General features: G+C 46.9%; 1 protein-coding gene across 9 annotated transcripts in view; it reads right to left on the bottom strand.

Moving 5' to 3' along the window:
- The window catches only part of PTPRT (protein tyrosine phosphatase receptor type T), a 582,374-nt gene that overhangs the window by 447,816 nt on the left and 110,974 nt on the right, over positions 1 to 23,584 (bottom strand). Inside the window, exon 1 of one of the 9 annotated variants that reach the window (XM_080557606.1) lies at positions 16,311 to 16,504. The exons of the other annotated variants lie outside the window; for them this stretch is intronic. Coding sequence (XP_080413732.1) covers positions 16,311 to 16,380 — 70 coding nt within the window. The 5' untranslated portion in view covers positions 16,381 to 16,504. Of the gene's footprint in view, positions 1 to 16,310; positions 16,505 to 23,584 lie in introns of those variants that run through there. 9 annotated transcript variants of the gene reach the window in all.

Raw genomic sequence — 23,584 nt, 5'->3', positions numbered from 1 at the left:
TCCCCAGGACGTGGGCCACAGGGAAAGAACAAACACGAACACTTTCATAGACTCTTACGGTAGCCATGACAGAGGACTTGTTCCTCTCTCTGCCCAGAGTGACAAGAAGTTCCCCAGTATGGCCAATAATGATGTAGAGTTCTCCAGTTTTGAGCAGAAGATAGGATATCCTGACTGGGGAGCATCCATCGTCTGGGCAGACTCCGTGGCCCAGGGACGGCCATTACCTTGCGAGCACTTCAGTCAGTACTAACCAAAGCCTCTCTATAGCCAGAGAAGAGCCTGTACAACCTCCGCTATTGGCTGGACCAGACAAAAACGACCATAAACCAGGAGATCATTCAGACTGGAAGAAGATTACTAAACTACTCAGACTTTTGTAGGCTTGTGCATGTAACATGAGGTCATAAACCCCTACACGTTCCCTCACTAAAGCACCAGGAGCTCACAGCAGGCAGAGGCCTGGCCTGCCCAGGGGAGCTTTGCCTTACTCTGCTTAATGCATGAATTTAAATACTATTCAGTGCATTTCCAAGACTACTTGGTGTGTACGCACTACTGAAAGCAAGCAGTCAGAATCATCATTTTGCAAAACATTTAATTAATTCAATTTAATTAATTTAATTAATTCAATTTAATAAGATTGGCCCAAGTAGGCAGACCAGCAGTACTGTCAGTCCCATAACAGGAACTGGAAGTACCAGTAGAGCTGCACATGAACATACAGAAGCAAACAGCCACAGGACAGCTAAAGGCACCATGGACTTGGGCAGACAACCCGTATCTGCATTACAAACAAGAAATCCACTTCCACAAAGTTCTGTAGCCATCTAAACCCAGCAATGAAAGAGCCCACCCTTTTTTCTTACAAGGACTGTGACAATTTTTTTACATGTGCAAAAATACAAAAATTTAAGTACAGTACTGGCAGAAAAATTCTCCTACAATCTTGGAGGTATCAAATAAGCAACCATCACTTTGTAGCAGCACTCTCAGTAAAAGAATTTAGTGAAGTTAAACCACAAACAGCCCTAAGTCATTCAACTGACCATAAAAGAGAATTATTGATTTTTTCCGATTTACAGAATTCAAAGCACACCCCAAGTTTATTTCTACAAAGCCAATCTACCTGGACAACAGGGATGCCTCCAGATTTTAAGGAGGTTCAAGTGCTAGAAACCTTCACAGGTCTCCAAAAGAACCAAGTCATTCAAGACATCTTAGAAAAGTTGCAGCTTCTAAAAGAAACCGCTCTAGAAGTGTCAGTATTTCACCAACAAATCTCTCCCTTTTTCATTGAGTGAATATACAAGTAACACGTTTTTCCTCAAATGAAAATATAATAGCAGCTGACAGACTGATTATTACCTTTCCATACCTAGTGGACAGAACTGAGACAGTAAATCAGGATGAGCTAACATAAAATACCAACTTACTCAAAGCCAAATATTTGATGAAGCACACACAAATTGAAATATAATCAGACAAGAACCACCTGGGAAATCCTGCCCTATATATCAATCATCTCCAAATAAAATCCTTCATATGTTTAAAAGAACGTATGCAAGTCAGCTAAGTAATACATTAGGACTCCAGTAGCATGCACATGGAACCACAGCGTGTATGTGCTCATGCACTAAGGACAGACATGGAATATACTGCTGCAAGACCAGCAGAGAGCCATGAAGGTGATTAAAGGATTGGAACATACAAGGAGAGGCTGAGAGAGCTGGGATAGCTTAGCCTGGAAGCAGGAAGGCTCAAGAAGGATCATATGAATTCCTTATAAATACCCGATGGGAAGGAGTAAAGATGAGTGACCCAGACTTCCCACACTAAAACACATGGAGATGGTCAAACAGTGAAATAAGTTGCCCTTGCCCACAGAGGTTCATGGGTGATGACCCTATTTTGAGTAGAAGAAGTGGACAAGGCCATCTCCAGAGGTCCCATCTCACCTCAACCCAACTGCAATTCAATTCTGATGTCAATGCCATTTAACAGAACACTTGGACAGCTCTCTACATGTATCTTAACTGTAGATCAAGAAGGGGGAAAAGTAACCTTTTAGACCATCTTTAAATGTATAGTGAGCATGTGATAAAGCTAAGAGCTACTTCTTGGTAATTTGTTGGGAAAATGGAGGTTCAGAAGCCCAATTAGATGCTACTTTTACTCAGGAAGGAAAACAATGTACTCAAATAACACTGTGCTACACCACTCAAACTTATTTTATGACAAAATAACAAACAATGACCTTGGTCCATTGTAAGTCCCCCAATGCCCAAAAGAAATGCATTAACTGCATTAACCTTTTCTCTGAACCATCTTTCTTAAAAGAATACTTGTCAACTATGTGAAAAATTGTCTGCCCTGCCTCAATGCTTCCCTCACCAGCCACTGAGCACCCTCCAAAAAGGCAAGTTTCAGAACCCAGTAATGGAGGTGCCATCTCCAGACACTGATCCTGATTCTGCAAGGTAACTTTGTGCTCCATTGCTCATTGAGGTGCCAGTCCAAAAAGCCTCCCTGAAGCTGTCCGTAAGATCAGTCTGAGCAGCTGCACAGAGGAAAGGAGCACGAGCAGACACATGGTCACGCACTCGGGTCAGGGGCTCGCTTCCAAGACTTTGCTTTTGCCTGAGGGAGCACAACAGTCTTTTCAGGAGAAGAGTATCCACATCCTCTAGTGAATCTCTTTCATTTCTGCTGTTAAAAAGGCTGCATACAGTTCCTAACCCAAAGGAACTCCCCAAAGATTATTACAGCCTCCTCCTGCACACAGCTCCAGTTAAACCATGATTTATCTCACCTGCTTTGCACACAGGGCTCTATAATGAAAGCAGAGTTGCATCCAAACCTTGACTTCTATGCTTTGGCTACAAAAGGCAACCAGGACAGGAGTTTAAGATACCAAGCTGTCACACACATTCTGGAGAACGCTGGCCTCAGCCTACCATTTTCAACAGGTGTTTTTTTTGGAACCACCAGTGGTTTCAACAGGTGCACCGCTTTCTGGAAGACTTCTCTCCATCAGGAGGTACTACGCACCGCTCGCTGTGCTTATGCAAAGCTTCTGCCAGGTAATAGCGGCGGCTTTGATTTCATTCAACACTTATTCATGGACATCAGTCAAGATCTCAACAAACCTCTTAGGGATCAGAGCATTCGCCAACACTGGGAGAGACAAGGAGCCAGCCTGAGAACACACTGCACTCACTGCTTTTCATTAAGAGACCGTGAAGCATTTCACAAATACTAATTAAGCTCCCCCACGCCCTCCTGAGACAGAAAAGAAACATGCCATTTACACTAGATTTGAGACAGGGAAATATTAAGTCACCCAAGGTTATAAAACAAAGTGGGGACAGGGCTGGGAACAGAAGACCTGGGCCTCCAGATCCCAAATCCCTGATCAAAGCCTCACAAAATATTCACCTAGTCCCCAGCCTCCCCAGGTGCCACACAATGTGGAAATCCCTGTGAGCAGATGAGCACTGTGAAGGGAGCACACTTCTCAACGGCATGATTTTGGTTCAACATTTCAAAGGCTTCTTTGCCAGCAAGAAAACCTCAAGTTAGATTTAAGGACAAGGTTTCATCTTCACCTGTGAGATTACAAAAATACATGCACTGAGTCAGAGCTCTTTGGTTCTCCCAGAAAACCAGGGGCACAGAGGGCTGCAATACACTTAATTCCAAAAGGTTAATTAACAACAAGGTACCACAAGAGACTGGGGGAGGGGAAGGCCTTGATTCATGTTCGTCTTAAATTCCATTTTAAATCCTTCCCCTGTGTAATTACACATATATTACACAGTGTTCTTGCACTCAATTTGCCTCACCATAAAGTGAGGGTGTAAACATATTCTCTTCCCCAATCTCTCTGGAATAAAAATTATCTGAAGAGAGGTACCCTGGGGAACAGTACTCAATACAACAAATAATTCATCTGTATTTATTTCTTTTTTAAATGCATTGAAATGGAAAGAAGGGAGCAGAGTCAATGTCAAGTTGTACAACCATAGCAGTTTGAATATGCAATTCCTGCCCTCATCACCTCGTGCTATTGCATTGCTGTGCCCTATGGGCACGTACTATCAGTACACTGCAGTTCAACTTTCCAGGCCTCTGTCCTGTCCTGAAATCCCATGAAAAAAAAGAGTAGATGCCAATTACAAAGTCACCATTCTGGCATATCCCGAAAGCAACAGCCTTCCCTTCCTTTGCAAATTAAGTAACAGTTGAAACTAAATCCACAGCAGCAGGAGTGCGTTAATCCCACCACACCTCTCCCAGCCCTGTAGTGGCCAGCCCCAACTCCCACAGCACCGGGCTCTTCGCCACGCGCTCCCTGCAGAAGATATTCTAGCAGGCAGAGGCACTCGGGGCTCCTTGGGACACACAACGTAAGCTGAAGCCTTGGAAAACCAAAACGAAACCTGTGAGCGGACACCGCAGCCCCCACCACCAGAAGACCCTCTGTGCTAGGCCTTCCCTTCTCGAACCAGCAGCGTGGCACGGGGCCACCACAGTGCAGGCTTCCATCTATCAAACGTACAACATTGAAGTTTTAAGACTGGATTCCTTAAGAAAAGTCCTGTCCTAGATAAAGCTCTTTTACAACTGTTTGCATTAGTTAATTTTTCTTACTTTCTTACTCTTCTTAGCAGAGAGCTGTTGCAGGGAAGAGGAGAATTTAAAGAGGATTTCTAATAAATCCATTCACCTTTACGGCCTCAGAATAGGCACTAGTCTGCATATTTATTATGCACATGTGAGCACACAGGCACACACCTGCTGCCACAGCATAATAAATTTCTAGAACTTAACTTAGCAGCACCGAGGGGCATTACAAGAGGCACGCTGGACACAGAAGGAACAAATGGCCACTAGATATGGCTCGTGAAGAAGAGAGCAGAATAACGGTAATGAATTGAAAGCCTGAGGGTGTATAAAGAAAAAGTTTGTCAAAATCCATACGTTCTCAACTGTGCAATAGAGTAAATAGAGAAAAATAAAAAAGGGAGCGGAATTGAAGCTAGTTTTCTGAAGACGTGAATTCCCTGAAGTTGACTGATAAACAACAGTATTTCTCAGCTCCTTTTTTCTTTAATGGTATTCAAATAATCAATTCACTTTAATTGCAACAGCACTATTTTCCCCACCCAAGCGAACAAAGCACAGGATGACCTTAATTGCATATAACAGGCTGTTTATGATTCAAACAAGTAAAAAATGATTGCACCACAAAGCATCATGTAATAAATACAATTATAGACAAACAGTCCTACAACATCAAACCGCAATTCATTCCAGTCCAGCTGGCTGCTTGCAGGTCAAGCCGAAGCCTCAACACCATCCTGCACAACCCTCCTCCAGCACCTTACAAAGCAGTTTTTTGCACAGCTCGCTGGACAAGCATCCAAACTCTTGCTCCTACATCTACCTTATAGGTTCTGGGGTGATACTGTACAGGAAAAGGGGAGCGGGGTATCGTGCAGACCAGCTCACAATTGCAAAGCAGCAGAAAAAAGCCCCTGCCCACGCACTCTTGCAGTCCCAGAAGAGAAGCCCGCAAATTACGGTCCACCTCTGGCTGGCGATCGGCTTCCCCATCTCAAAGCAAGACTAAAACAGTACTAATGAAAACAGGATATTTTTATTTTAAATCAAGCTTTCTGAAGGGTATTAATTGCTCTAGCAGAAAGGTCATCCACAAAACCCTGCATCAACCCTTTTGTAGTTCTGACATTAAAGAAAAAAATTACCTGGTCACATACTCTTTTCTGCCATGGGACCTTTTGATGTTCTGTGCAAAAGATGGATGGTACTTACTGAATGAGCAGCTATTCAATATTTTGAATTATTCTTATTGTTAGCTGCGTGGCCCCATGCGTTATTTACTGCACACTATGCAAACTGATCTCTACAGAGGTAATTATCAATTTCCTCTTGAATTTCTCTATAGCTATAGAATTTCTATTCCCTCACAAACATTCACTACACAGCCCTATAGCACTATAGTATGATCTCCCACTGCTCCCTGCTTTAGTGATTTGGGGATTAAGGGAAGATTTTAAGGGAAGATTCCCATTAATTCCATATTCCTCATTTGAAGCACCCAGGGCTATGCAGAATCCTCGACCTGCAACATCGCCACATATGGGAAACAGCACCGCTGATTTCAGCTGCAACTATCTTATGTCTTCTTAAGCCCTTCAGATATTAAAGGCTGTTTCTAAAATCAGGCCCCACTGGGATGACAGGCAGCAGCCACCTACCAAAACTGTGCTTTGAACAATTTACCCAGAATCATTTGGGAACTCTGAGTTCCCACAAGTTGTGATCCTGACCCAAAGTCCAGCGCTGTCAGAAACTTACTGGCCTCAGCAGATATTTAATCAGATGAATTGAAAACAATTGGGAAGCATTGGTGTTAACATCACTTACACTTCTTATATGCTTAATATGACATGCTCTTTTTCCTTAGGATAGCTCCTCTACCTTTCCCTCTTCAATAGCTGTATAAGTTAGACATTGGGAGAAAAAAGCCTGCAGAGGATTAATCAATTTTTTTCTCAAGGAGTGCATTACTTTTTCTCTGCAGAAGACAGTCAATTATTTTGTCCTGTCTCAATTAAAACGACTCAGGCAACAGGGTTTCCACCATCTCCTTTGGGATACAATTCTACAGCCGCATGGATATGTGAAAAGATTTTCCTAATGCTCAAAGTAAATTATGCTCTTGTTTCAATCTTATTCTATTACCCTTGGTGCACATTAAATAATTCCTCCTCCTTCCCTCCGAGGTGCTCTCCCTTTCACAGCTCAATTCTCAGTTGCAGGTCCAAAAGATAAATATATTTAAACATTGTATACGTTTGCTCAAAAGGGAAGAAACTGCTGGTCACTTCTAGGTCCTCTCAATACTTTGTCACTCTCAGGAATAAGATTAATGCCAGGGAATATTCCAGGCAGGAAAGGAAAATCCCCAAGCATTTAGTCAAGGCAGAACATTTCACTTGCTGCGCATGCAGTTTGAAAAGCGTACTCGCTTCTTCTAAAAGAAGTCATGCTCACACTCAAATATACCATCACCCATCAGTCCTCTCAAACTCTCAGCAGCACTCCCATATTTTTCCCATCCAACTCAAATTAGTTTTGTATACATTTATGCCAGATCTATACTGTGATTTTGCAAAATCGCAACTTCCCAAGGTTGGGGCTAAATTCTTGCCTGTGATTAACTGCAACCTGATGTTAACCCTCCAACTCTTCACAGTTTTAAAGTTTACCATCACTAAGAAAAGCTTACAAAGGAACTACTTCTCAGTTTTTCCTGACCTTTAACGAAGATTATACTCAAAGCCTGATCCTGACGAGTAATCTTCCCACCATCACCTATCCTATGCCTACCATGTTACAGGTATGCTGCTATACACCAAATTGCTTAAGTGTTCATCTGCACTCTCAAGAGACGTTAAATGTTAAAAGGAATCACCCCAGGCCAGCAGGATAGGCTCTGAACTTGCATCACCTCTCTTGGCGGCACATCTGTTCCATTTCATGCACTTCAGGTCCCAAACACCTGCAAGGCACCCTGAAGCCAGTAACCACGGGGAAGATATGAAGGGACACAGGGAAACTGAGCCCTGTCAAAAAGCTTGTGTGTATTTAACATGGTTATCAATAAACGATCAGGAGGATCTTCTTAGGGGGTGAAGGAAAAGGATTTATTTTCTTACCGCAGGAGCTAGAGCACTTACATAGATACAGACATAGGAACCACTGGAATGAAGACAGTCTCTTAAAAAAGAAAGCAGGGAGTGATTTAATGTGGCTAGCTGCTGAGTGACCTTCAGCCACCGCCAAGACTTGGTTCCAAAGCATTACTTTTCAAACATTTTCAAAAATTACTTAGTACTATTGATAGATGAGCATCAAAGTGCAAGATTAAAACAGATGTCCGATGCAGCTATACTCAGTATGTTAATACTTTACACTAAACACACAAAGAAATGTAAATAAGCATATTAGAGAACAAAGCTTTCCCATGTGCCAGAAGTTTTTATTATTAAAACGATGAGAAGTAGAGACTATTTTAAAAGGGTTACGTTTGCTCTGCAAGTTCATTTAAGGACAATTAATTATACTTTCTTATTTTTGCAGGCTCTGGCCTTGGCAGTCTCCAGGGTTATCCCTGTGCCAACAGAGACAGCATTTGTTTATTTCGAAGCTTTCCGCTTCTCTGATTATTGCTACCACGTGCTGATATCTGTTAGTATATAAACCATCTCCCATTTTTAAATCATATAAATATATATACACACACTGTTTCTCCAGGAGACCCTATTTATAAGGGAGGCAATTTAATTGGGAAGCTGGAACATTGCTTCGACCATTATTTTCATAGCAAAAATTCCTTTAAAAAGTATACATGAGGCTTCCTACAAAACTTATGAAACCTGTTATTTTGCACTAGACAATACAGACTGTCCCCCCACACACACACTGGAATGTTTGAACCTCAAGAACAGCAGAACTGCTCATTTCAGAGCAGCTCTTTTCCTTCAAATCAATTTTCAAAAAAAAGTCAGGGCTTAGTTGGTTTGGTTGTTGGCATTTTTTGGAAGTAAACAGCAGCAAGGAACATGCAACTGCCTTCAGCCTGCTGATGGGAGCGACGCCTCCCAGAAGTTCGCCTCAGTTTGGCTGCTGCACGTCATAGCTGGGCAGGGAGGTACCTGGACATAGCTGCTGAGGTACAGGCAGCAGCAGGTAAGTGTTTTAGAAAACAAGTGTCAGCCTTTGCCTTTTACATGCTTATCCTTTCTCATTACTGAAATAAGCAGCGTGTGACCCTACCACGAACACAGGAGCATTCACAGGAAGATCTCTGAAGCATCAGTTGAAGAAGGGTAACACCAGGGAAAGCTTGCTCCTGTCGTGTTTTAGGCTCTTAAAGTGTCAGTGACTGGCAAATGTAACAGTGAAATTCACACTTTCCTAAGCAAACGTGGAATTGGTTGTTAGTAAATTAAAGATATTTGCATCAGCAAATATTTTTGGTTTGTGAAGAGAAGCTCAACCAGTTTGATAAAACACCACAGCGCAGCTGAGGAAGGACAACAGAAGCCAGGCACTGCAGCCCATGTTTTGGCCAAAGGGCCAATATTCACAGCAACAAGCTCTCTAGAGATAATTTTAGCTGACAAACTTACTGCCATCACCCCTGCCTTCTCCTTTCCAGGACAGACATGCCCTGGACCTACAAGCATCAGGAACAGCAGCCAACTTGTGACCTGTAGCTCCTGTCTGCTTTCCCAGTCCCGTCCCAGTCTCCCCTTACCTTTCCCATTTTTTTCCATGCTTTGTCCCTTCTTCCCACTGCCATAGCCCCACCACACAGCACTTCCATCACCTCCTCGGAGCATCCCCCTGCCCCAAACATGTCAACATCTCAGCTGCCACCCTCACTGCTCCCATTTCTTCTGTTCTTTTACAACTTAGATGAAAGCCTTCTTCAGGGTACAAAAATGAGGCATTTGTGCCTCTGAAGCATTTAACACAGGTGGCTCTTCAGCTATTTCAGAGTTGTTACACAATAAAGCAACCAAATTAGGTTTAAAACAGTAAAGAGAAGGAAAAAAAGGACTGTCTATTAAAGATGCTCACTGGGGGTACAAGCTGACAGCCACCTCTCAAGGTGCCACCAGGCTCCTAAGCATCCAAAGCACGCAGGTCTTCCTGCCAGCCAGAAAGGCAGGCACATACACCTCCTGGAAACGGAGCAACTCGCACAGACAGCATCGGGAATAAGCCCAGCCAGGTTTATACAGGTGCTGTTTAGTTCTCGGGAACAAAAACTTCATTTTTGAAGATATAACTTCCATCCACAAATTTAAAAAAAATACCAAGACATGGCATATTTCCACAAGAAACAACTGACTGTGGTGGAAATAGGTAACACTTCAGTTTCATCACCAACTGCTTCTGTTAGGGCATTTAATTTACACCTAGAAATACTGAATGAGATTTAGGCTGCTGGCACCAAGGCGGGGACATGCTGACAGAAAATACCCGTTCTGGAGAGGTGAACCATCAAGTACAGCACCTTCCCATCTTGCTGACAGAAGTACTCTTCTGCTTACCCAACAAGTACTGCTGCGATTCCAGTAAATACTCCTATAGAGCCTCACCTATAGCAGGCACATTCCATCGATCCCCTTCTTCCCCCCAGCTTTCAGCCATTCTTCTACTGGGCAGTGACAGCCCCGTGCTCTTTTCACCAGACACTCGTACCATCAGCCGTCATCACTGTCTTAAAGAGAGCTGCACAGCACAGATACAATCCTCAGCTTGGTGCTTTCTCATTTAAAAGAAGAGGAGCCTGAAAGTACTACGCACACAGCCACTGTACTTGCCTACTCAGGCCTTTCTTTCCATTTGCAAAGCTGCTGCCTCTGTCCCTGAGGAGCTGACCTTTGAGTTGATACTCAGGGAACGAAGCCGCACAGCCACGGGTCCCTCCAGGAACAGGGCTGGCTTCAGCAAGTCACCAAAAGCACGTTTCGAGAAGAACAGACCCAGTACAGTGCAAAGGCCCACTCCTGCTCAAGCAGGTAACAGCATTTTCTTCCCATTTGAGAAGGGGTGATGCCCACATAAGACATGAACGGTGGTTCAAGTGGCAATGCTGCTCTGCACAGTGCCACAGAGGATGAGATGAGCAGAACTCGGCTGTTGCTTGCCTAGCACAGAGCTGTACGGGCACAGTCACCAACTCGCAGCCCAGGGCTGCTTCCCTGCAATCCAAAGTCGCCCCTTGGGATCAAAGCCAAGATAATGACAAGGCCATACATGAAAAAAGCCCATGGTAAACTCCACTCGTTTTGTTACGTAGGATGTGGAGACATTTCAGCTAACCACGAGCTGCGATATAGGACGCCGAGCGCTTCCAGCACACCATAGGCGGCACAGCAGAATAAAGACTGAATAAAGATGTTCACGTAACTGGAGGCTGCTCAGGCTGCAGCACTGCTCGGTGCCCACACATCATCATCAGCTGTCAAACCCCACTGCCTTTCTGAGAGATCAACTCAAGATTCAGGAAACAAGAGCCAGGTCCCGCCCGCCCAGAGCTCACAAGCAGCTTGGGCAGAAACTGCACAAGCTGCGCCGCTCCAAGCCGCGGCACAGTTCCCCGAGCCCGCCTGAATCCCCACACCTTGAGTCCCCGAGGTCTGTCTGGAGAAAGGAGGAAATCCAGCAGCTGCCCTTGGAGCGACTGACAAGGGCCAGTTAACAGAAAACGAGAAAGCCAGAGGAGGCCAAGCACTGAGCACACTCTTCCTGGGGTTTCTTGCTGCCCCTTTGACTGGGGCTTGTTCACAGGTAGCTTACGCTCCCCGGAATTATGTCGTCTTTAATTAACCAGGGCTTTAAGCAACACTTACAGTCATCATCTCCGGAGATCCTTCTTTCCTGTAACTGGCTGACCACGCTGTCTCTCCTGGAGCATGCCATGCCCTGCCAGCCAGCCTGCAGAGCATCCGACATCTCCGGACCACGGTGATGGATAGAAGGTATTTACCAGATATTAAAAAACAAGTGGGCCTGATTAAGTGATGTATAGTCTGATTAAGACACAGTAATCATCCCTCCTACCATGAAGATATATGATCTTTAGGGCTTGCATGCAGTAACGAACACCAGAAGCAATTGCTCACTGTGTTGTTAGCGGTGTGCAGAGGGACAGGGACAGGCAGTACAAAGCCCGTATGGATGCCACAACTGAGCAAGTGACGTCCAGAAGTAAGAGGCAGCACAGGGCCATGGAGGTCACAGGTCATAACATAAAGTTTAAAAAAAAAACAAGTATCATCTAAATGGAGTGATATCCAAGCAGTGCAAAACAGCAAACAGGGAGCGCACCAGCAGTAGAAAAATAAGAGAACTGGGAAACGTGAGTGCCACCAGAGACAAGTGACTCCTGTCCAAATACTGTGGCTTAAATGAGGCAAATAATACTGCTCCATAAAATGTTCAGAAATGCCATAAAAGCCAAGCACACCAACGTCTTCCCAGAAACGACACCGCAGAAGCAGGAAGCATCAATCTAGGAGCTGCTCTTGGTGGAAGCGGAGTGCTCCGGTACCCCGAGGAGCCCGGGCTACAGCCCCAGCGGGTCCGTAACAGCAGGCGACCTCTGGGCACTGCTGTTCCGTAAATCCTCTGTGAGGAGAGCCTCGTCCATCAACACACCTACAAGCACGTTTTTAAGCTTCAGCACATTGCAGCTGTGCATTACAAGACACTGGGGAAACACACTGAAGCGGTTTCCGTAATAAATTAAGAAATCTCTTTAAAGGAGGTATGCTTTATACACAGATACAGTCCTGCTGCTCTTCGCCCAAATACCATGAGTTTTTATGAATGCCAGCTAAGCTTCAGGATTTCTACAGCAAAACAGGGGAGTACTGGTATTCCTATTGCTCGCAGGAGCAAGCAAACCCACATACACCTCCACCACATTTTGGTAGCTGCATTTCAGACATCTCTGCTCTTTTTTTAGGAGGTTTCAGTTAAGTCAGCCTCAGATTTGCTCATTGCCAAAATATTTGAACTCGGGTGCTAACGTTGCACACCTCTCCATTTTACGCTCAGCACTTCCCATTGAGGCACAGAACAATGCCTGCCAATACATATCAGTGTACCTCATTTATAAAATTATAATGGAAGTTACCAGCCGCACAACAACTATTATGATAAATAACAAGCTTGAAGAAAGCCAACACAGAGAGACTCAGCAGCACAGGAATCCTACGCTGAACACTGTTCACAAGGACTGTCAGTGCAATGCTGAACAGATCAGTATTTTTTTCTCCACTTAACTGGATTTTATATACAAGAGTAGTTGTTCCCATAAGAAACAACCCTTGTTCCTATTTTTTTGAGGTTCACGAAGCCTCAGACCTACATCTTTACCACTATACAGGTTTCCATGGTAACAGATGGCGGTGCCTTCTAAAAAAATAGTATTATGTTCTAGAGAAAGTATCCCGAGCCGTTCTCTTAATATTGCTGAAAGCTGGAGCACGTGGGCCTGCACAGAGAGAATTAGAGACTCTGAAAAAGTACAATTAAACAAGCAGAGCTGAGGGGCCTTCAGGAGGGTGGGTGGTAAATAAGAGCTCTGTTTGTAAGGGAATTGCAACTCAGCCTCACGAATGCCTTTGCGCTCCGTGACCTTTTGCAGCCGCTGAAGAAACAGGCCGTTTCACAACATCACCTTCTTAATAATAATTGTTAGAAAACAAATCAAGGCAGCCAGGAATGAAAAATAAAGTTGAATCGTAGTGCTAACAGTTCCCCAGAGGGAGCAAAAAGTGATTATTGAGTTAAATGGCTGCATTGTTAACAATTGCCACACGCAGGAGCTTACTCAAAGATCCATTTTTCACTGCCAATTTACCAACAGCAAAAATCCACGACCAAATGAACTCATAGGAAATGAATTAATTTTCCTCAAAAGAAAAAATTCATCTCCCCTCTTCCCTGCCAAACTGCACGTAACGAACTAACTGCCCCAGCCTCACGAGGTGCAGCAGCCTGCAGGCGGCCGGCCGCACGCCCAAGCATCCCGGAGCTCTCCCACAGCAAAACAAGCAGTAGGAAAAAGGAAAGAAAATTAAAATCAACACTGACATCAGAAGAAAACCAAGTGTCCAAGCTGTCTGGTGCTCAGGTGAACAGTCCCAGCGTAAACCCACCGTCCTACTTTCCCCCAATGTCTTTTGCAGCTGGGAATGACTTGAGTCTTGTTTCTCCACTCTCTGGCATGGAAAACACACAAGAGACTGGAGCGAAGTGCCCAGCAACTGCAAGAATATTCCATGTACTCCGTGGGAGAAATGCCGCACACGTGCTGGCAGCAAACAGCATTTCCCCCTAAGCCAAATGCCTTTATTTCTGTGATCTTAAGGAATCCGCAGTTACTAGAATTACCTGGTGCTACTTCTATTTATTCTGAGGAGGAGCAGCAGAGGAATTAAATCAGCACCTGACCCTAAAGCTAACAAAAAGTTTAGAATTAAAAGCATGCCTCTACTTATAAATACATACAGAGCCCACGTGCAACTGAGAGCAATTGCTGGGGAAAAGTTATAAATAGAGCAAAAGCGACATTACATAAGGAAATAAATGTGAACCAGCTTCCTCGGTATGAAACTAGATACTCCAAGCAAGAAGCCATCAGCAGGCTGCTGTAGCTTTGGAATATTTCTGGTTTCATATGTCGTGGGTAACATGAAGAAGAAACTGTGCGAGTCAGGCAGGAATTTAATGCTATTTTGCCTCGACTCGTGGCTTTGCTACTTGTTAACCCAGCTGCCAGGTAAGAAAATAAATTTAGAGAACGGCCAACTTCTTGCACAACGGTTTTTCGGGATGTTCGACAAAAGGCTGCTGAACAAACGGATTAGGCTTTGGGAGGAAAAAAACACCCAGGAGAGTGGAAGCATCTGCATCCTAATCTTATGGAGACAGCACCACCCGATGGACGATGCGGGGACGCGCCGGTGGCTTCCCTGCTGGGGATCCGACAAACTTCACCGAAATTTAGGAGACAAAGCGCATCTGAGCAGCTTTTTTTTTTTGTTAAACCGCAAAACTCACGACTCTATGGACAGAGTAGGGACCGCTACACTTAACGCCAGACTCACAGCCTAAGAGGAGGAAAGTTCCATTTAGCTTCATTCACACGAGCAGCTCAGAAAGATTAAAATAAGCTGCCCTTGTTTTGAATGGTAAAAAAGTGCACTGAAATAGGAGGCAGAAGGTAATATTAACGATTACGAAATCTCACGGTCACTATTGCTGCTGAACTGGTGATGGAAAACATTTAACGGCCTTCTGAAAATAGGGATTTGCCAGGTGTTTAAGTTCCCATGTGTTTAGCTCATATTATATTAGTTTCCCTCAAATTGTTTCTGCCCCCTAAAAAGTTTACCATTTTCACAGATCAGCCTTTTTCCCAAGCATCTGGCTAAGTGATTTATCAAAAGCCAAGGATCTAATCTCAACTGATATGGCAAGCGTCAAAGAGACAAAAATGCAGTTGGAAGAGGAAGAAGAATAGCTCCACGTATTGCTTACTCAGTGAAGAAGCTATTTAACTAGGTTAGACTTCCCAGCCTCCCTAATAAATCAGCGGACCCGTGCGGCTGCCCAGCAGCACACGCAGGGCTGTGGTTTCCCAACCCGTGCTGACCGATTACGGCGGCCCCTCCGCTGAGCTGGGGGGTCCTGTGCCCAGCCGGCCCCCCAACACCAAACTTTTTTGGCCAGACCGCGCTGGAGATATTTGAAGGTATGCACAGAGCTGGCTACATGCTCAGCATCTGCTGCTCTGCGCGCCAGTTCTCTTCCAAAGCAGCGAGACAAAGTCATCGGAGCTCCCCGAGTCCTAAGCACGATCCATCGCTGCTTGAGATGAAGTGGGCTCCGGCGTGCTGCAGGCAGGGAAGCGAGCCTCGAGCACGGAGACTGCTCGCTACCAAGCAACATGGCACAGGGAGGGCTGATTTCCATTAAATACACAGACAGGAAAGGTTTTGACCAAAACTTGGAAACCTAAATACAGCGAGTCTGAGGAGCAGGACACGACAACTAGTTTCTAACAGAACGAAAAACCAGGGAGGAAATTCCATATTACAAGAACCAAGGGAAGCCCAAAACCAGGCGGATCGCTGCTTTTCCCCACGAAATGGCACGGGGGGGACAAACCTGGCACCTGGCGCCCCCCAGCAACGCGAGGTGTGCCCGCAGGAGCCGGGGGGGGCCCCGCTCCTCCAGCCCGGGGCCGGGCCGGGGCCAGCCCGAGCAGCTCCCGCAGAAAGTTCCCGGGGCTGCGGGAGGCAGGGAAGGAGCCGTCGGGGAACTTGGGGAGAGGCGAAGCCCGCTGCCCGACGAGGAGGAGGAGGAGGAGGAAGGCAGCGGCTGCTCACCCTCGCCAGGCTCCCGTAAAACCGGACTAGAAGCGCTGGGGGGGCCAGGAGCAGGGGAGATGCTGCCCCCGTACAGACAGCCCCTCGGACAGGCACAGACACAACTTCCCGAGCTGCCGCCCCCCCGAACGCCGCCGCGACCCCGGGCAGCTCCCAGCACGGGGCAGGGGAGCTCGCCCCGAGGCTGCCCAGGGCCGGCCCGAGCTCCCTGCCGGCTGGGGGGGGGGGGGCTCCGGGCGAGCTCCCCCTGCGGGAATTCGGGAGGTGGGGGGGCGAAGACGACGACCCCGGGCCCCTCACCTGCGAAGCCCTGTCCTTCCGCCTTGGGCAGGAGCTGCAGCAGGAGGAGGATCGCGGCGACGCCGGGCATCCTTCCGCGGGCTTCACCTGCCCCCCCCGGGGCCGCCGAGCCGCCGCCGCCCGCCCCGCATCCCCCGCACCGGCGGCCCCGGCAGCCGGAGCCGCGGCGCTGCTCGGAGGAGCCGCCGGAGTGGCGGCGGGAGGAGGCGCGGGGAGCGGCCGGGAGGCGGGCAGGGGGCGGGGGGGTCGGCGACGGGCGGGGGGGCTCCCCCCGAGCCGCCGCAGAGCCGGCCCCGCCGCGCTGGGGGCAGCGGGCAGGCACCCGGAGCCCCCCCCCGGCCCCTCCCCTCCGGGTTAAAAGCCTCCCTCCGCCGGGGGGGTGCGGGGTTTTTCCTCCTCTTTTTCCTATTTTTTTTCCCCTTTTTCCTATTTTCTCCTCTTCTCCCTTTTTCTCCCCCTATTTTCCCTCCTTTTTCCTATTTTTTCATTTTCCTTCCACTCCCCTTATCCCTATTTTTTCCCCTTTCCCTATTTTTTCCTCCTTTTCCCTATTTTTCTTAACCCAAGCCCAGCTGCGCACACAAAACCCTGCTCTGGGCAGCGGCTGAAGCACAGCAGCGCACCATTGAGCTGCGGGGTCCCTGCCCCTGTCCCCAATTCTGGAGGGGGGGGGGTCCAGTGGGGGCCGCATCCACCACGGCTGGGGGTACAACTGCCCCCCCGGCTACAGCCCGGCCCCGAGAAGCTGCAGGTCACAGGGGGCCCCTTGTCAGCAGCGGCTTACTCGGCGTTCAGGGCTGAAAATAGTAATTTTCATCATTATTCACTTTCAGGAGAGTTAACGGCTAAATACCAAGTCACGCCATGTACTGCCGCGCTCGGAGGCTTTGTACACGGGCAGACACAATCTGGAGCAAAACGCTAGGAATCGCTTTCCACCGGCAACTTCTTCACCAAAAAAAACATGCCTGGTAAGCACAAAAATCAGGACACATCAATAGCGATCAGCCACCTGAGCTCGGATTTGCACGGCGAGAGGAGAGCGATGGCCACCTCGCCCGGGATAAAGCGCCTCTTTAATCATCAGCACAACAGGAGATTATTTCCGACAGTAACTCAACTTCCCAAAGAAATTCCAGCACTGCTAGGTAGGCTTTTTTCCCCCCAACTACTTGAGGTTTAATAGAAAGCTGCTTCCTCATTAAATTTAATGCTGCTCTCAGGGCAGTTTCATCTCCCCTCTCCCCATGCCTCCTCTGGCTCCTTCCTCCCCCCACCGCCCTCCCCTCCGGCTGCCCTGGGCAGCCCTCAGCGGGCATCCCACCGGCACCCCCAGCTCCCTGCTCACGGAGCTGTGTTGGGAGGGCAGGGAGCTGTGCCTGCCGGCAGGACCCAGCCAGCAGCGCTGGGACCAGCACACAGGCTCCTCGTCAGCTGGGAGAGCTCCTCTGAGCTTTTAGGGCTCTCTGCAGGAGCACCCCGATGTGCTGCCGGATCCAGGCCAGGTGCCTGCCCTGGGAAGGTGGCTGGGGCAGGGCGCTGCAGCCCGCTCCTGGGCCCTGCGGGCTGAGCAGCGGGGCCACGGCACCCTGCAACAGCAGGGAGGGGACACCTGCAGACAAAGCACTTGCCCGGCTGCCCCACTGACCAGCTCACCCGCAACAGGTAGAGAAGACTCCAAAACCACCACAGAGTCATTCAGGTGAGGTTTTAGCACTGCAAGATGTCAAGGTTGGCATTTTTCAGTCCCTGTTAAAGCATTTCACATCGCAGCCCTGGTCGGGTCAGGTGAGAGCAGTTCCCTGCCAGCCAAACCCCACCGAACGGAGCCCTCAGGAGCTGCCGATGCCCCACCTGCTCCCCAGGGAAGGGAAGCAGCAGCCAAGAGCCACCAGTGCAGGTGACTTCGAGTCCAGAGCAAAGCCAGGCCTGGCACCCGCATCCCACACACAATTTGTTTCTTGCCAAAGTGCAAGGCACTACTTCCACTGGTGCAACCTTCCTTTCGGAGAGCCAGCAAGACCACCTACAAAGAGATAAGTTTACAAAGAGATGAATTTCCTCTTCCAAAGGGCGCGCTTGTTCTGCAGAGCGAGCTGTTTATTTACCCTCTCAGAAGAGGGAAGAGAGGAGCTCCCCTGCCCGCTGCTGAGGCCATGCGAGGGCAGCTCCATTGCTGCAGGGTGAGGGCCTCACACACCTTGCTCACGGGCAGGATCACTGCACCTCCACACAGACCAGACAGAAACAGGGGGCATGAGGAGCACGGGTACCAGTTATTTCACAGTAGCAAAGGAGTAGAAACAGATGCAGAGCTACATTTCACTAGCACCGAGCACCCCACTGAGATAGGGGTTTGAAAGGTCTGAGCATCCTGCTCATAACCAAATCCCCACCAGCCCAAAAAAGCCCTCCATCACTGACGTGCAGTCCTTTCTGTAGGTGTCAGCATCACTTCAAGAATTGTGGCGTGCCACTGTCTTCTGCTGAGTAAATGGGACAATCCCATAAACAAGTATACAACTGCAGATAAAGGGAAAGCAGAGCACAGAACAGAGGGACAAGGAGATGGAAAATGTCTCTAAGCTAAGTCACAGAAAGGACCCAAGCAGTCAAGCAGGTGTGAGCAGGAACTGCAGAAGAGGCTCTCAAAGTGCTAAGAACCGAGGCGTGAACCATGGAGGTGATGTCGAGAGTTGAAGAAAACAGGATCAGCGGGCAACTTGCAGAAAGCAACCCTAAATCAAGTGATCCCCACTTGTCTCCACACAAGTTCAAGCAGCAGCACAAGCAAGCCTGCAACATGTTCAGAACAACAGCTTCATGTACTGATGTCCAAGGAGCTTAGGGAGCAGAAAGAGAAGCTTAAAACTTCTTCCAAAGAGAGGTGTAGAGGTGTTAACCTCAGAGAGGTGTGCATCCCAGGCAGTGTAAAGGCACTGGAAGATTGGATCCTTACCTCTACAATTAGTAACCAGAAAGGTTAGAAATGAACACCCTACAAGGGTCTGGAGAAAGGACTGTTTGGGAGGGACAGCCATGTCTTAAACATCAAAAAGTGCAAAGAACGAACTTAGGCTGAGTTAAACACCTTATAAAAGGCTTGTCTGAACACAAATCCACTTTCTTGTGAGAAAGAAAAACAAAGAACAAGAGAAGATGCAGGCTGATTGCAGAAGAGTCAGGATAAACTGAAGTTACGCAGATATTAGCACAAAAGAGCCAAAGCCCGGTATGAATATTTCAGTTTGATTCCTGTTCATTACAATGCTGAGCCAGTACCAGCCTAATTGCAGAAGAGCAGACGCAGTACCCATACTGAGTGAGGGGAAGGGATGCGGCCAGTACCGGAGCCACACGCCTTCAGCAGCATCCAAGGGCCTTGGCAGAAAGTATTACGAAGGAATAAAGTTGAGCTCAACAAAATAGGTTAAAATACAATACAATCGAATGGAAGTTAAGCAAATCAACACCCCACCCCCCAAATTAAACAGGTAATTTTGTAAATACAAGTGTGATCAGGTCACGTTTATCAAGATTTTACCAAAGCATCCGATGGAATGGCACAGAAAAAACCAGCTTTACTACAGAAAAACGCAGCGAGGAACTGCCCTGACAGAAAGGCAGCAAGACACAGGGCTGCAAGCAGTCTCCGGGATGTTCCTTTAAGAGTCTTGTTAGGTTTAATTTTTAGATTAATAACACTGGTTCTCTTCCAATGAAGTGTACTGATGACACAGCCAACAGCCATCAGTAACGCAAGAGGACTGTAACAGGCACCAAGACAACGACGGTGTCTTTGAGGACTGGATGGATAGCAGAGGGATGAAATCCAGCCATAAAGTAAAAAAGTTGCATTTCTGCAGATCAGCAATGAGAACACATGCTGCAGACCAGGAATATATTTTTAAAAGACACGCTGAAATAAAGATATTTTAATATATCTTTAAAAGACATGTTAAGTAAGTAGTTTACAGCCCGGTTTGAAGCTCAGGGGTTCACTCGGCTACAACAGCGGTTCGACAAGTCAAACAAACCAGGGACAAGCTGTGCTCCAAAACTGACACGAAGCAACAATTAACATACCTGATGATATATGTACGTATATAAGCAGTGGCCTTTGCAGCTATCACAAAGAAAAGCTTACAAAATGGTCTCCCTAAATCTTTCTGAGATAGTGTCCTATATGACATTATCTTGTAAAAATAGCAAAGAGGAGCTCTAATTCCATCCTGGGTGCATGTTAGCATCACTTATTTTGCTGTTACTAGCAATTCAAGCAAGGTCTCAAGTGGCTTAAAAAAGAAAACATTAACATAAGTTCTAAAGTTTTCTTGAGCCTGTCGCTTGAGGCTTCTTGACTCCACAAAACCGTTCCCTTACTGTGTCAGATAAGGAAATGTAATCCTCAGTTTTACCCACCTGCAAACGATACAACTTGCCCCTGGAAAACAAAGTGCTGAACAACTGGAAGCACTGCCGCGTTTTGACATTAAATGAATTTAACCCCCAAGAAAAAAAAAATCTTCTCATGGACTTGAATCGATATATGTTTTTAAAATATTTAACAAACAAATTAGCCTTTAAGTATCCTAGTCTGCTACCAGGTTAAAAATAGAAGCATGTCCCCTGTAGCACGCAGCATCCCTCCTGCCTCCAGCAGAAGGCTGGCTCAGGCAGTGGCCAGGCTGCTGCTGCCCCCCATAGACAACACAGCTCCTAAAATAAGAGGAATACTCTGCAACCTGTGCTGCTTTTAAGGATAGGAAAACATCTTTTTGCAGTTCAACGTACTACTTTGGTGATGCACTGGACACAAAAACATGCCTGCAACTGCAGTACCTGGGCACAGGCAGTCCTAGAGATGCCTGAGGAGCTTTGTTCCACAACCACATCACTTCCCCCACCAGAGCACAAAAATCCTCCTCTGCCTCGATAAGGCAGATGTGATGTTTGGTACACAATCAGCCTAATCCAATTCGGAAAACTTCTTTTCCTCCCCTAGGGCAAGTATTACACATACAAATTTACAAACATACGCCCCACGTGCAGCTTTCAGCACAGAACTACCTGTTCCACGATCTCTTACAAGTCAGCCAGAATTCATGGAAGAGAGCAGCAGGTAAAGCGCCCCTATAGCTCAAGGGGCAACGTGGAGTTTCCATTTCCTTCTGTCGTACCCCATAAATCTGGGTCTAGAGCACGCTCTGCTAAGTTTTGGCTGTCACAGGTGTGTGGAAGGGCACTAAATAAAGGAAACCAGGAGAACAGCACAAGGTGTTGTGTTACTTCCAACTTTAACCCATCTGTCCTTCCAATTTAAATTTATTATTAAAAACTGTCTCCAGCATTGTCTCCAACCCTCTGTTACACGTGCACACGTGCCCATGCAGGCAGCCCACCCCCAGAAAACAGCAGCCCACACCACATTACAGACAGAGCAGCTACCAGCAGGCTAAACTCAGCTATTACTAGGGAGGAGACCCCTGCCCAGCCGCCTGTACCCTTCAGGTGTTAACTTGGTGGGAAGGAAAAACACATGATGCATCAGCACATTTGTAGATAACTATGTGCATAAATACAGACCCCAGCTGTCTTTTTTAATCTGGTTACATGATGAAATCATTAATCGATGTCAGACACATGGGCATTGATCTCTTATGCCTCATCCTCATTAAGTTTCTCCCTTTCTGAAGAGAAAAACCTGAACTGCCCACCATCAATTATTCACAAATACAAGTTCACCTTTACACTAACACAATGACACTTTCCAGGAAATGCCAAAGCAGCCCGGACGTAGCAGTTTATCTTGACAATGGCCGTATCATGGAAAAGCAATATATTAAATAATGCAGGCAGACAAGCAAGCAGAAAGGTACAGCAAAGCAGCAGCGCTGAAAATGTCAAACAGACCAACAGCTCTCCCCCATTAGCTGGGGATTTTGAACTTGGACACTTTCTGCATTATATAGGGAGACCAGGGGCTTCAGTGTTGGTGTCCTCTGCTAAGTGTCTTTGCAAATGAAACACCTGTTTGAGACTGCAGCTCAAAAATTTATAGATAATGAAACTGCAAAGACAGCTGTAATGCACAGTAATTGGTTTGGTGTCTGCAGCTTACCAGTGTGCTGGTTTTGGAGGGCTGAACAGCAAAAAAAGACAGCACCTGGGTCTCTGCCCTGCCTGCTGACGCCAAGGGATGAGACCCTGTGCAAGGAGAGGCGATATTCCCTCTGGAAAACACCTGAACGCACGCAGTGGAGAAAGCTCATCACGTGCAGGTCCAAGTAACAGGGAGAGAGAAGTCAGAGCCAGCCAAAAGGGAGCCCCCGTCAGCAGCGCAGCTCGGGGACCGTGAAGAGCAGGAGCAGATGCACAGCCAGGCACGGGGGGATTCAGCACCAAGCACCCAGCATAGATGCTGCAGCGCTTGCAGGAAGCCACTGTATTTGCTGAAAGCAAACCCAGAGGACAAGGCTGACACTGAGGGAACACAGTGGGCAGGGAGAGATTTGCTTACCTAAATTTTTTTTAAACCAACACTTTCCAGATTAGCAAATTTTCAGTATTTTACTAAGTCCATTATTCTAGCACTACTAACAGTGCTTCCATGGTAAAGAACAAAGACGAGGGATGTTGGTGTCATTACTGCCATCTTCTGACTCAGTAGTACCTTGAGCATATTTTTCTACGTAAAATATTTTTCCAGCAATTGTTATTTTTAGCAGTTTTCAGAAGCACTGCACAGGTACAGCTCATGCTCTACCGAGATTTCACTGCGTGCACATGCTGTGATGCCTTCCGAGCACCAGTCCTTAACACTGATCCTTTTTCCCATTAAAATCATCCAAGAAAGTTACATTTGATGCAAAGTTTTCTTGTATTAACACCAAAATAGAGATCTGGGTTGCATAGGAATCACCAGCACAGGGTTACATTTATTCTACATAATTTTCCAGAGGATGCTGCCAGCAGATGGGGAAGCAGGTGCCTTCTCGTTAAATCACAGGGTACAGGAACAGCTCCTCCAGGTAGGGCACAAATTTGTTGCTCATCTCCAGAAATAGATATCAAGTTTGTCAGCTGTAAGGAAGGGAAGCCAAGCAGTTGCATTCCAGTTCAGGCTACTGCAGTGGTTTCTGGAGCGCTCAGCAGTACGAGCTCTGTTAACCAGCATTTCTAAAAATTTGTGGTCAAGGTACTTCAAGATCACTTAAATTCAGAAAAGTGATCTTATTCGAGTTCAGATGCAACTTCTCTGCTTTTGGGAGCTT

Source organism: Anser brachyrhynchus (genome assembly GCF_964034855.1).
Source record: "Anser brachyrhynchus genome assembly, chromosome: 16".
Lineage (NCBI taxonomy): Eukaryota > Metazoa > Chordata > Aves > Anseriformes > Anatidae > Anser > Anser brachyrhynchus.
This window is presented reverse-complemented; position numbering and strand designations above follow the sequence as displayed.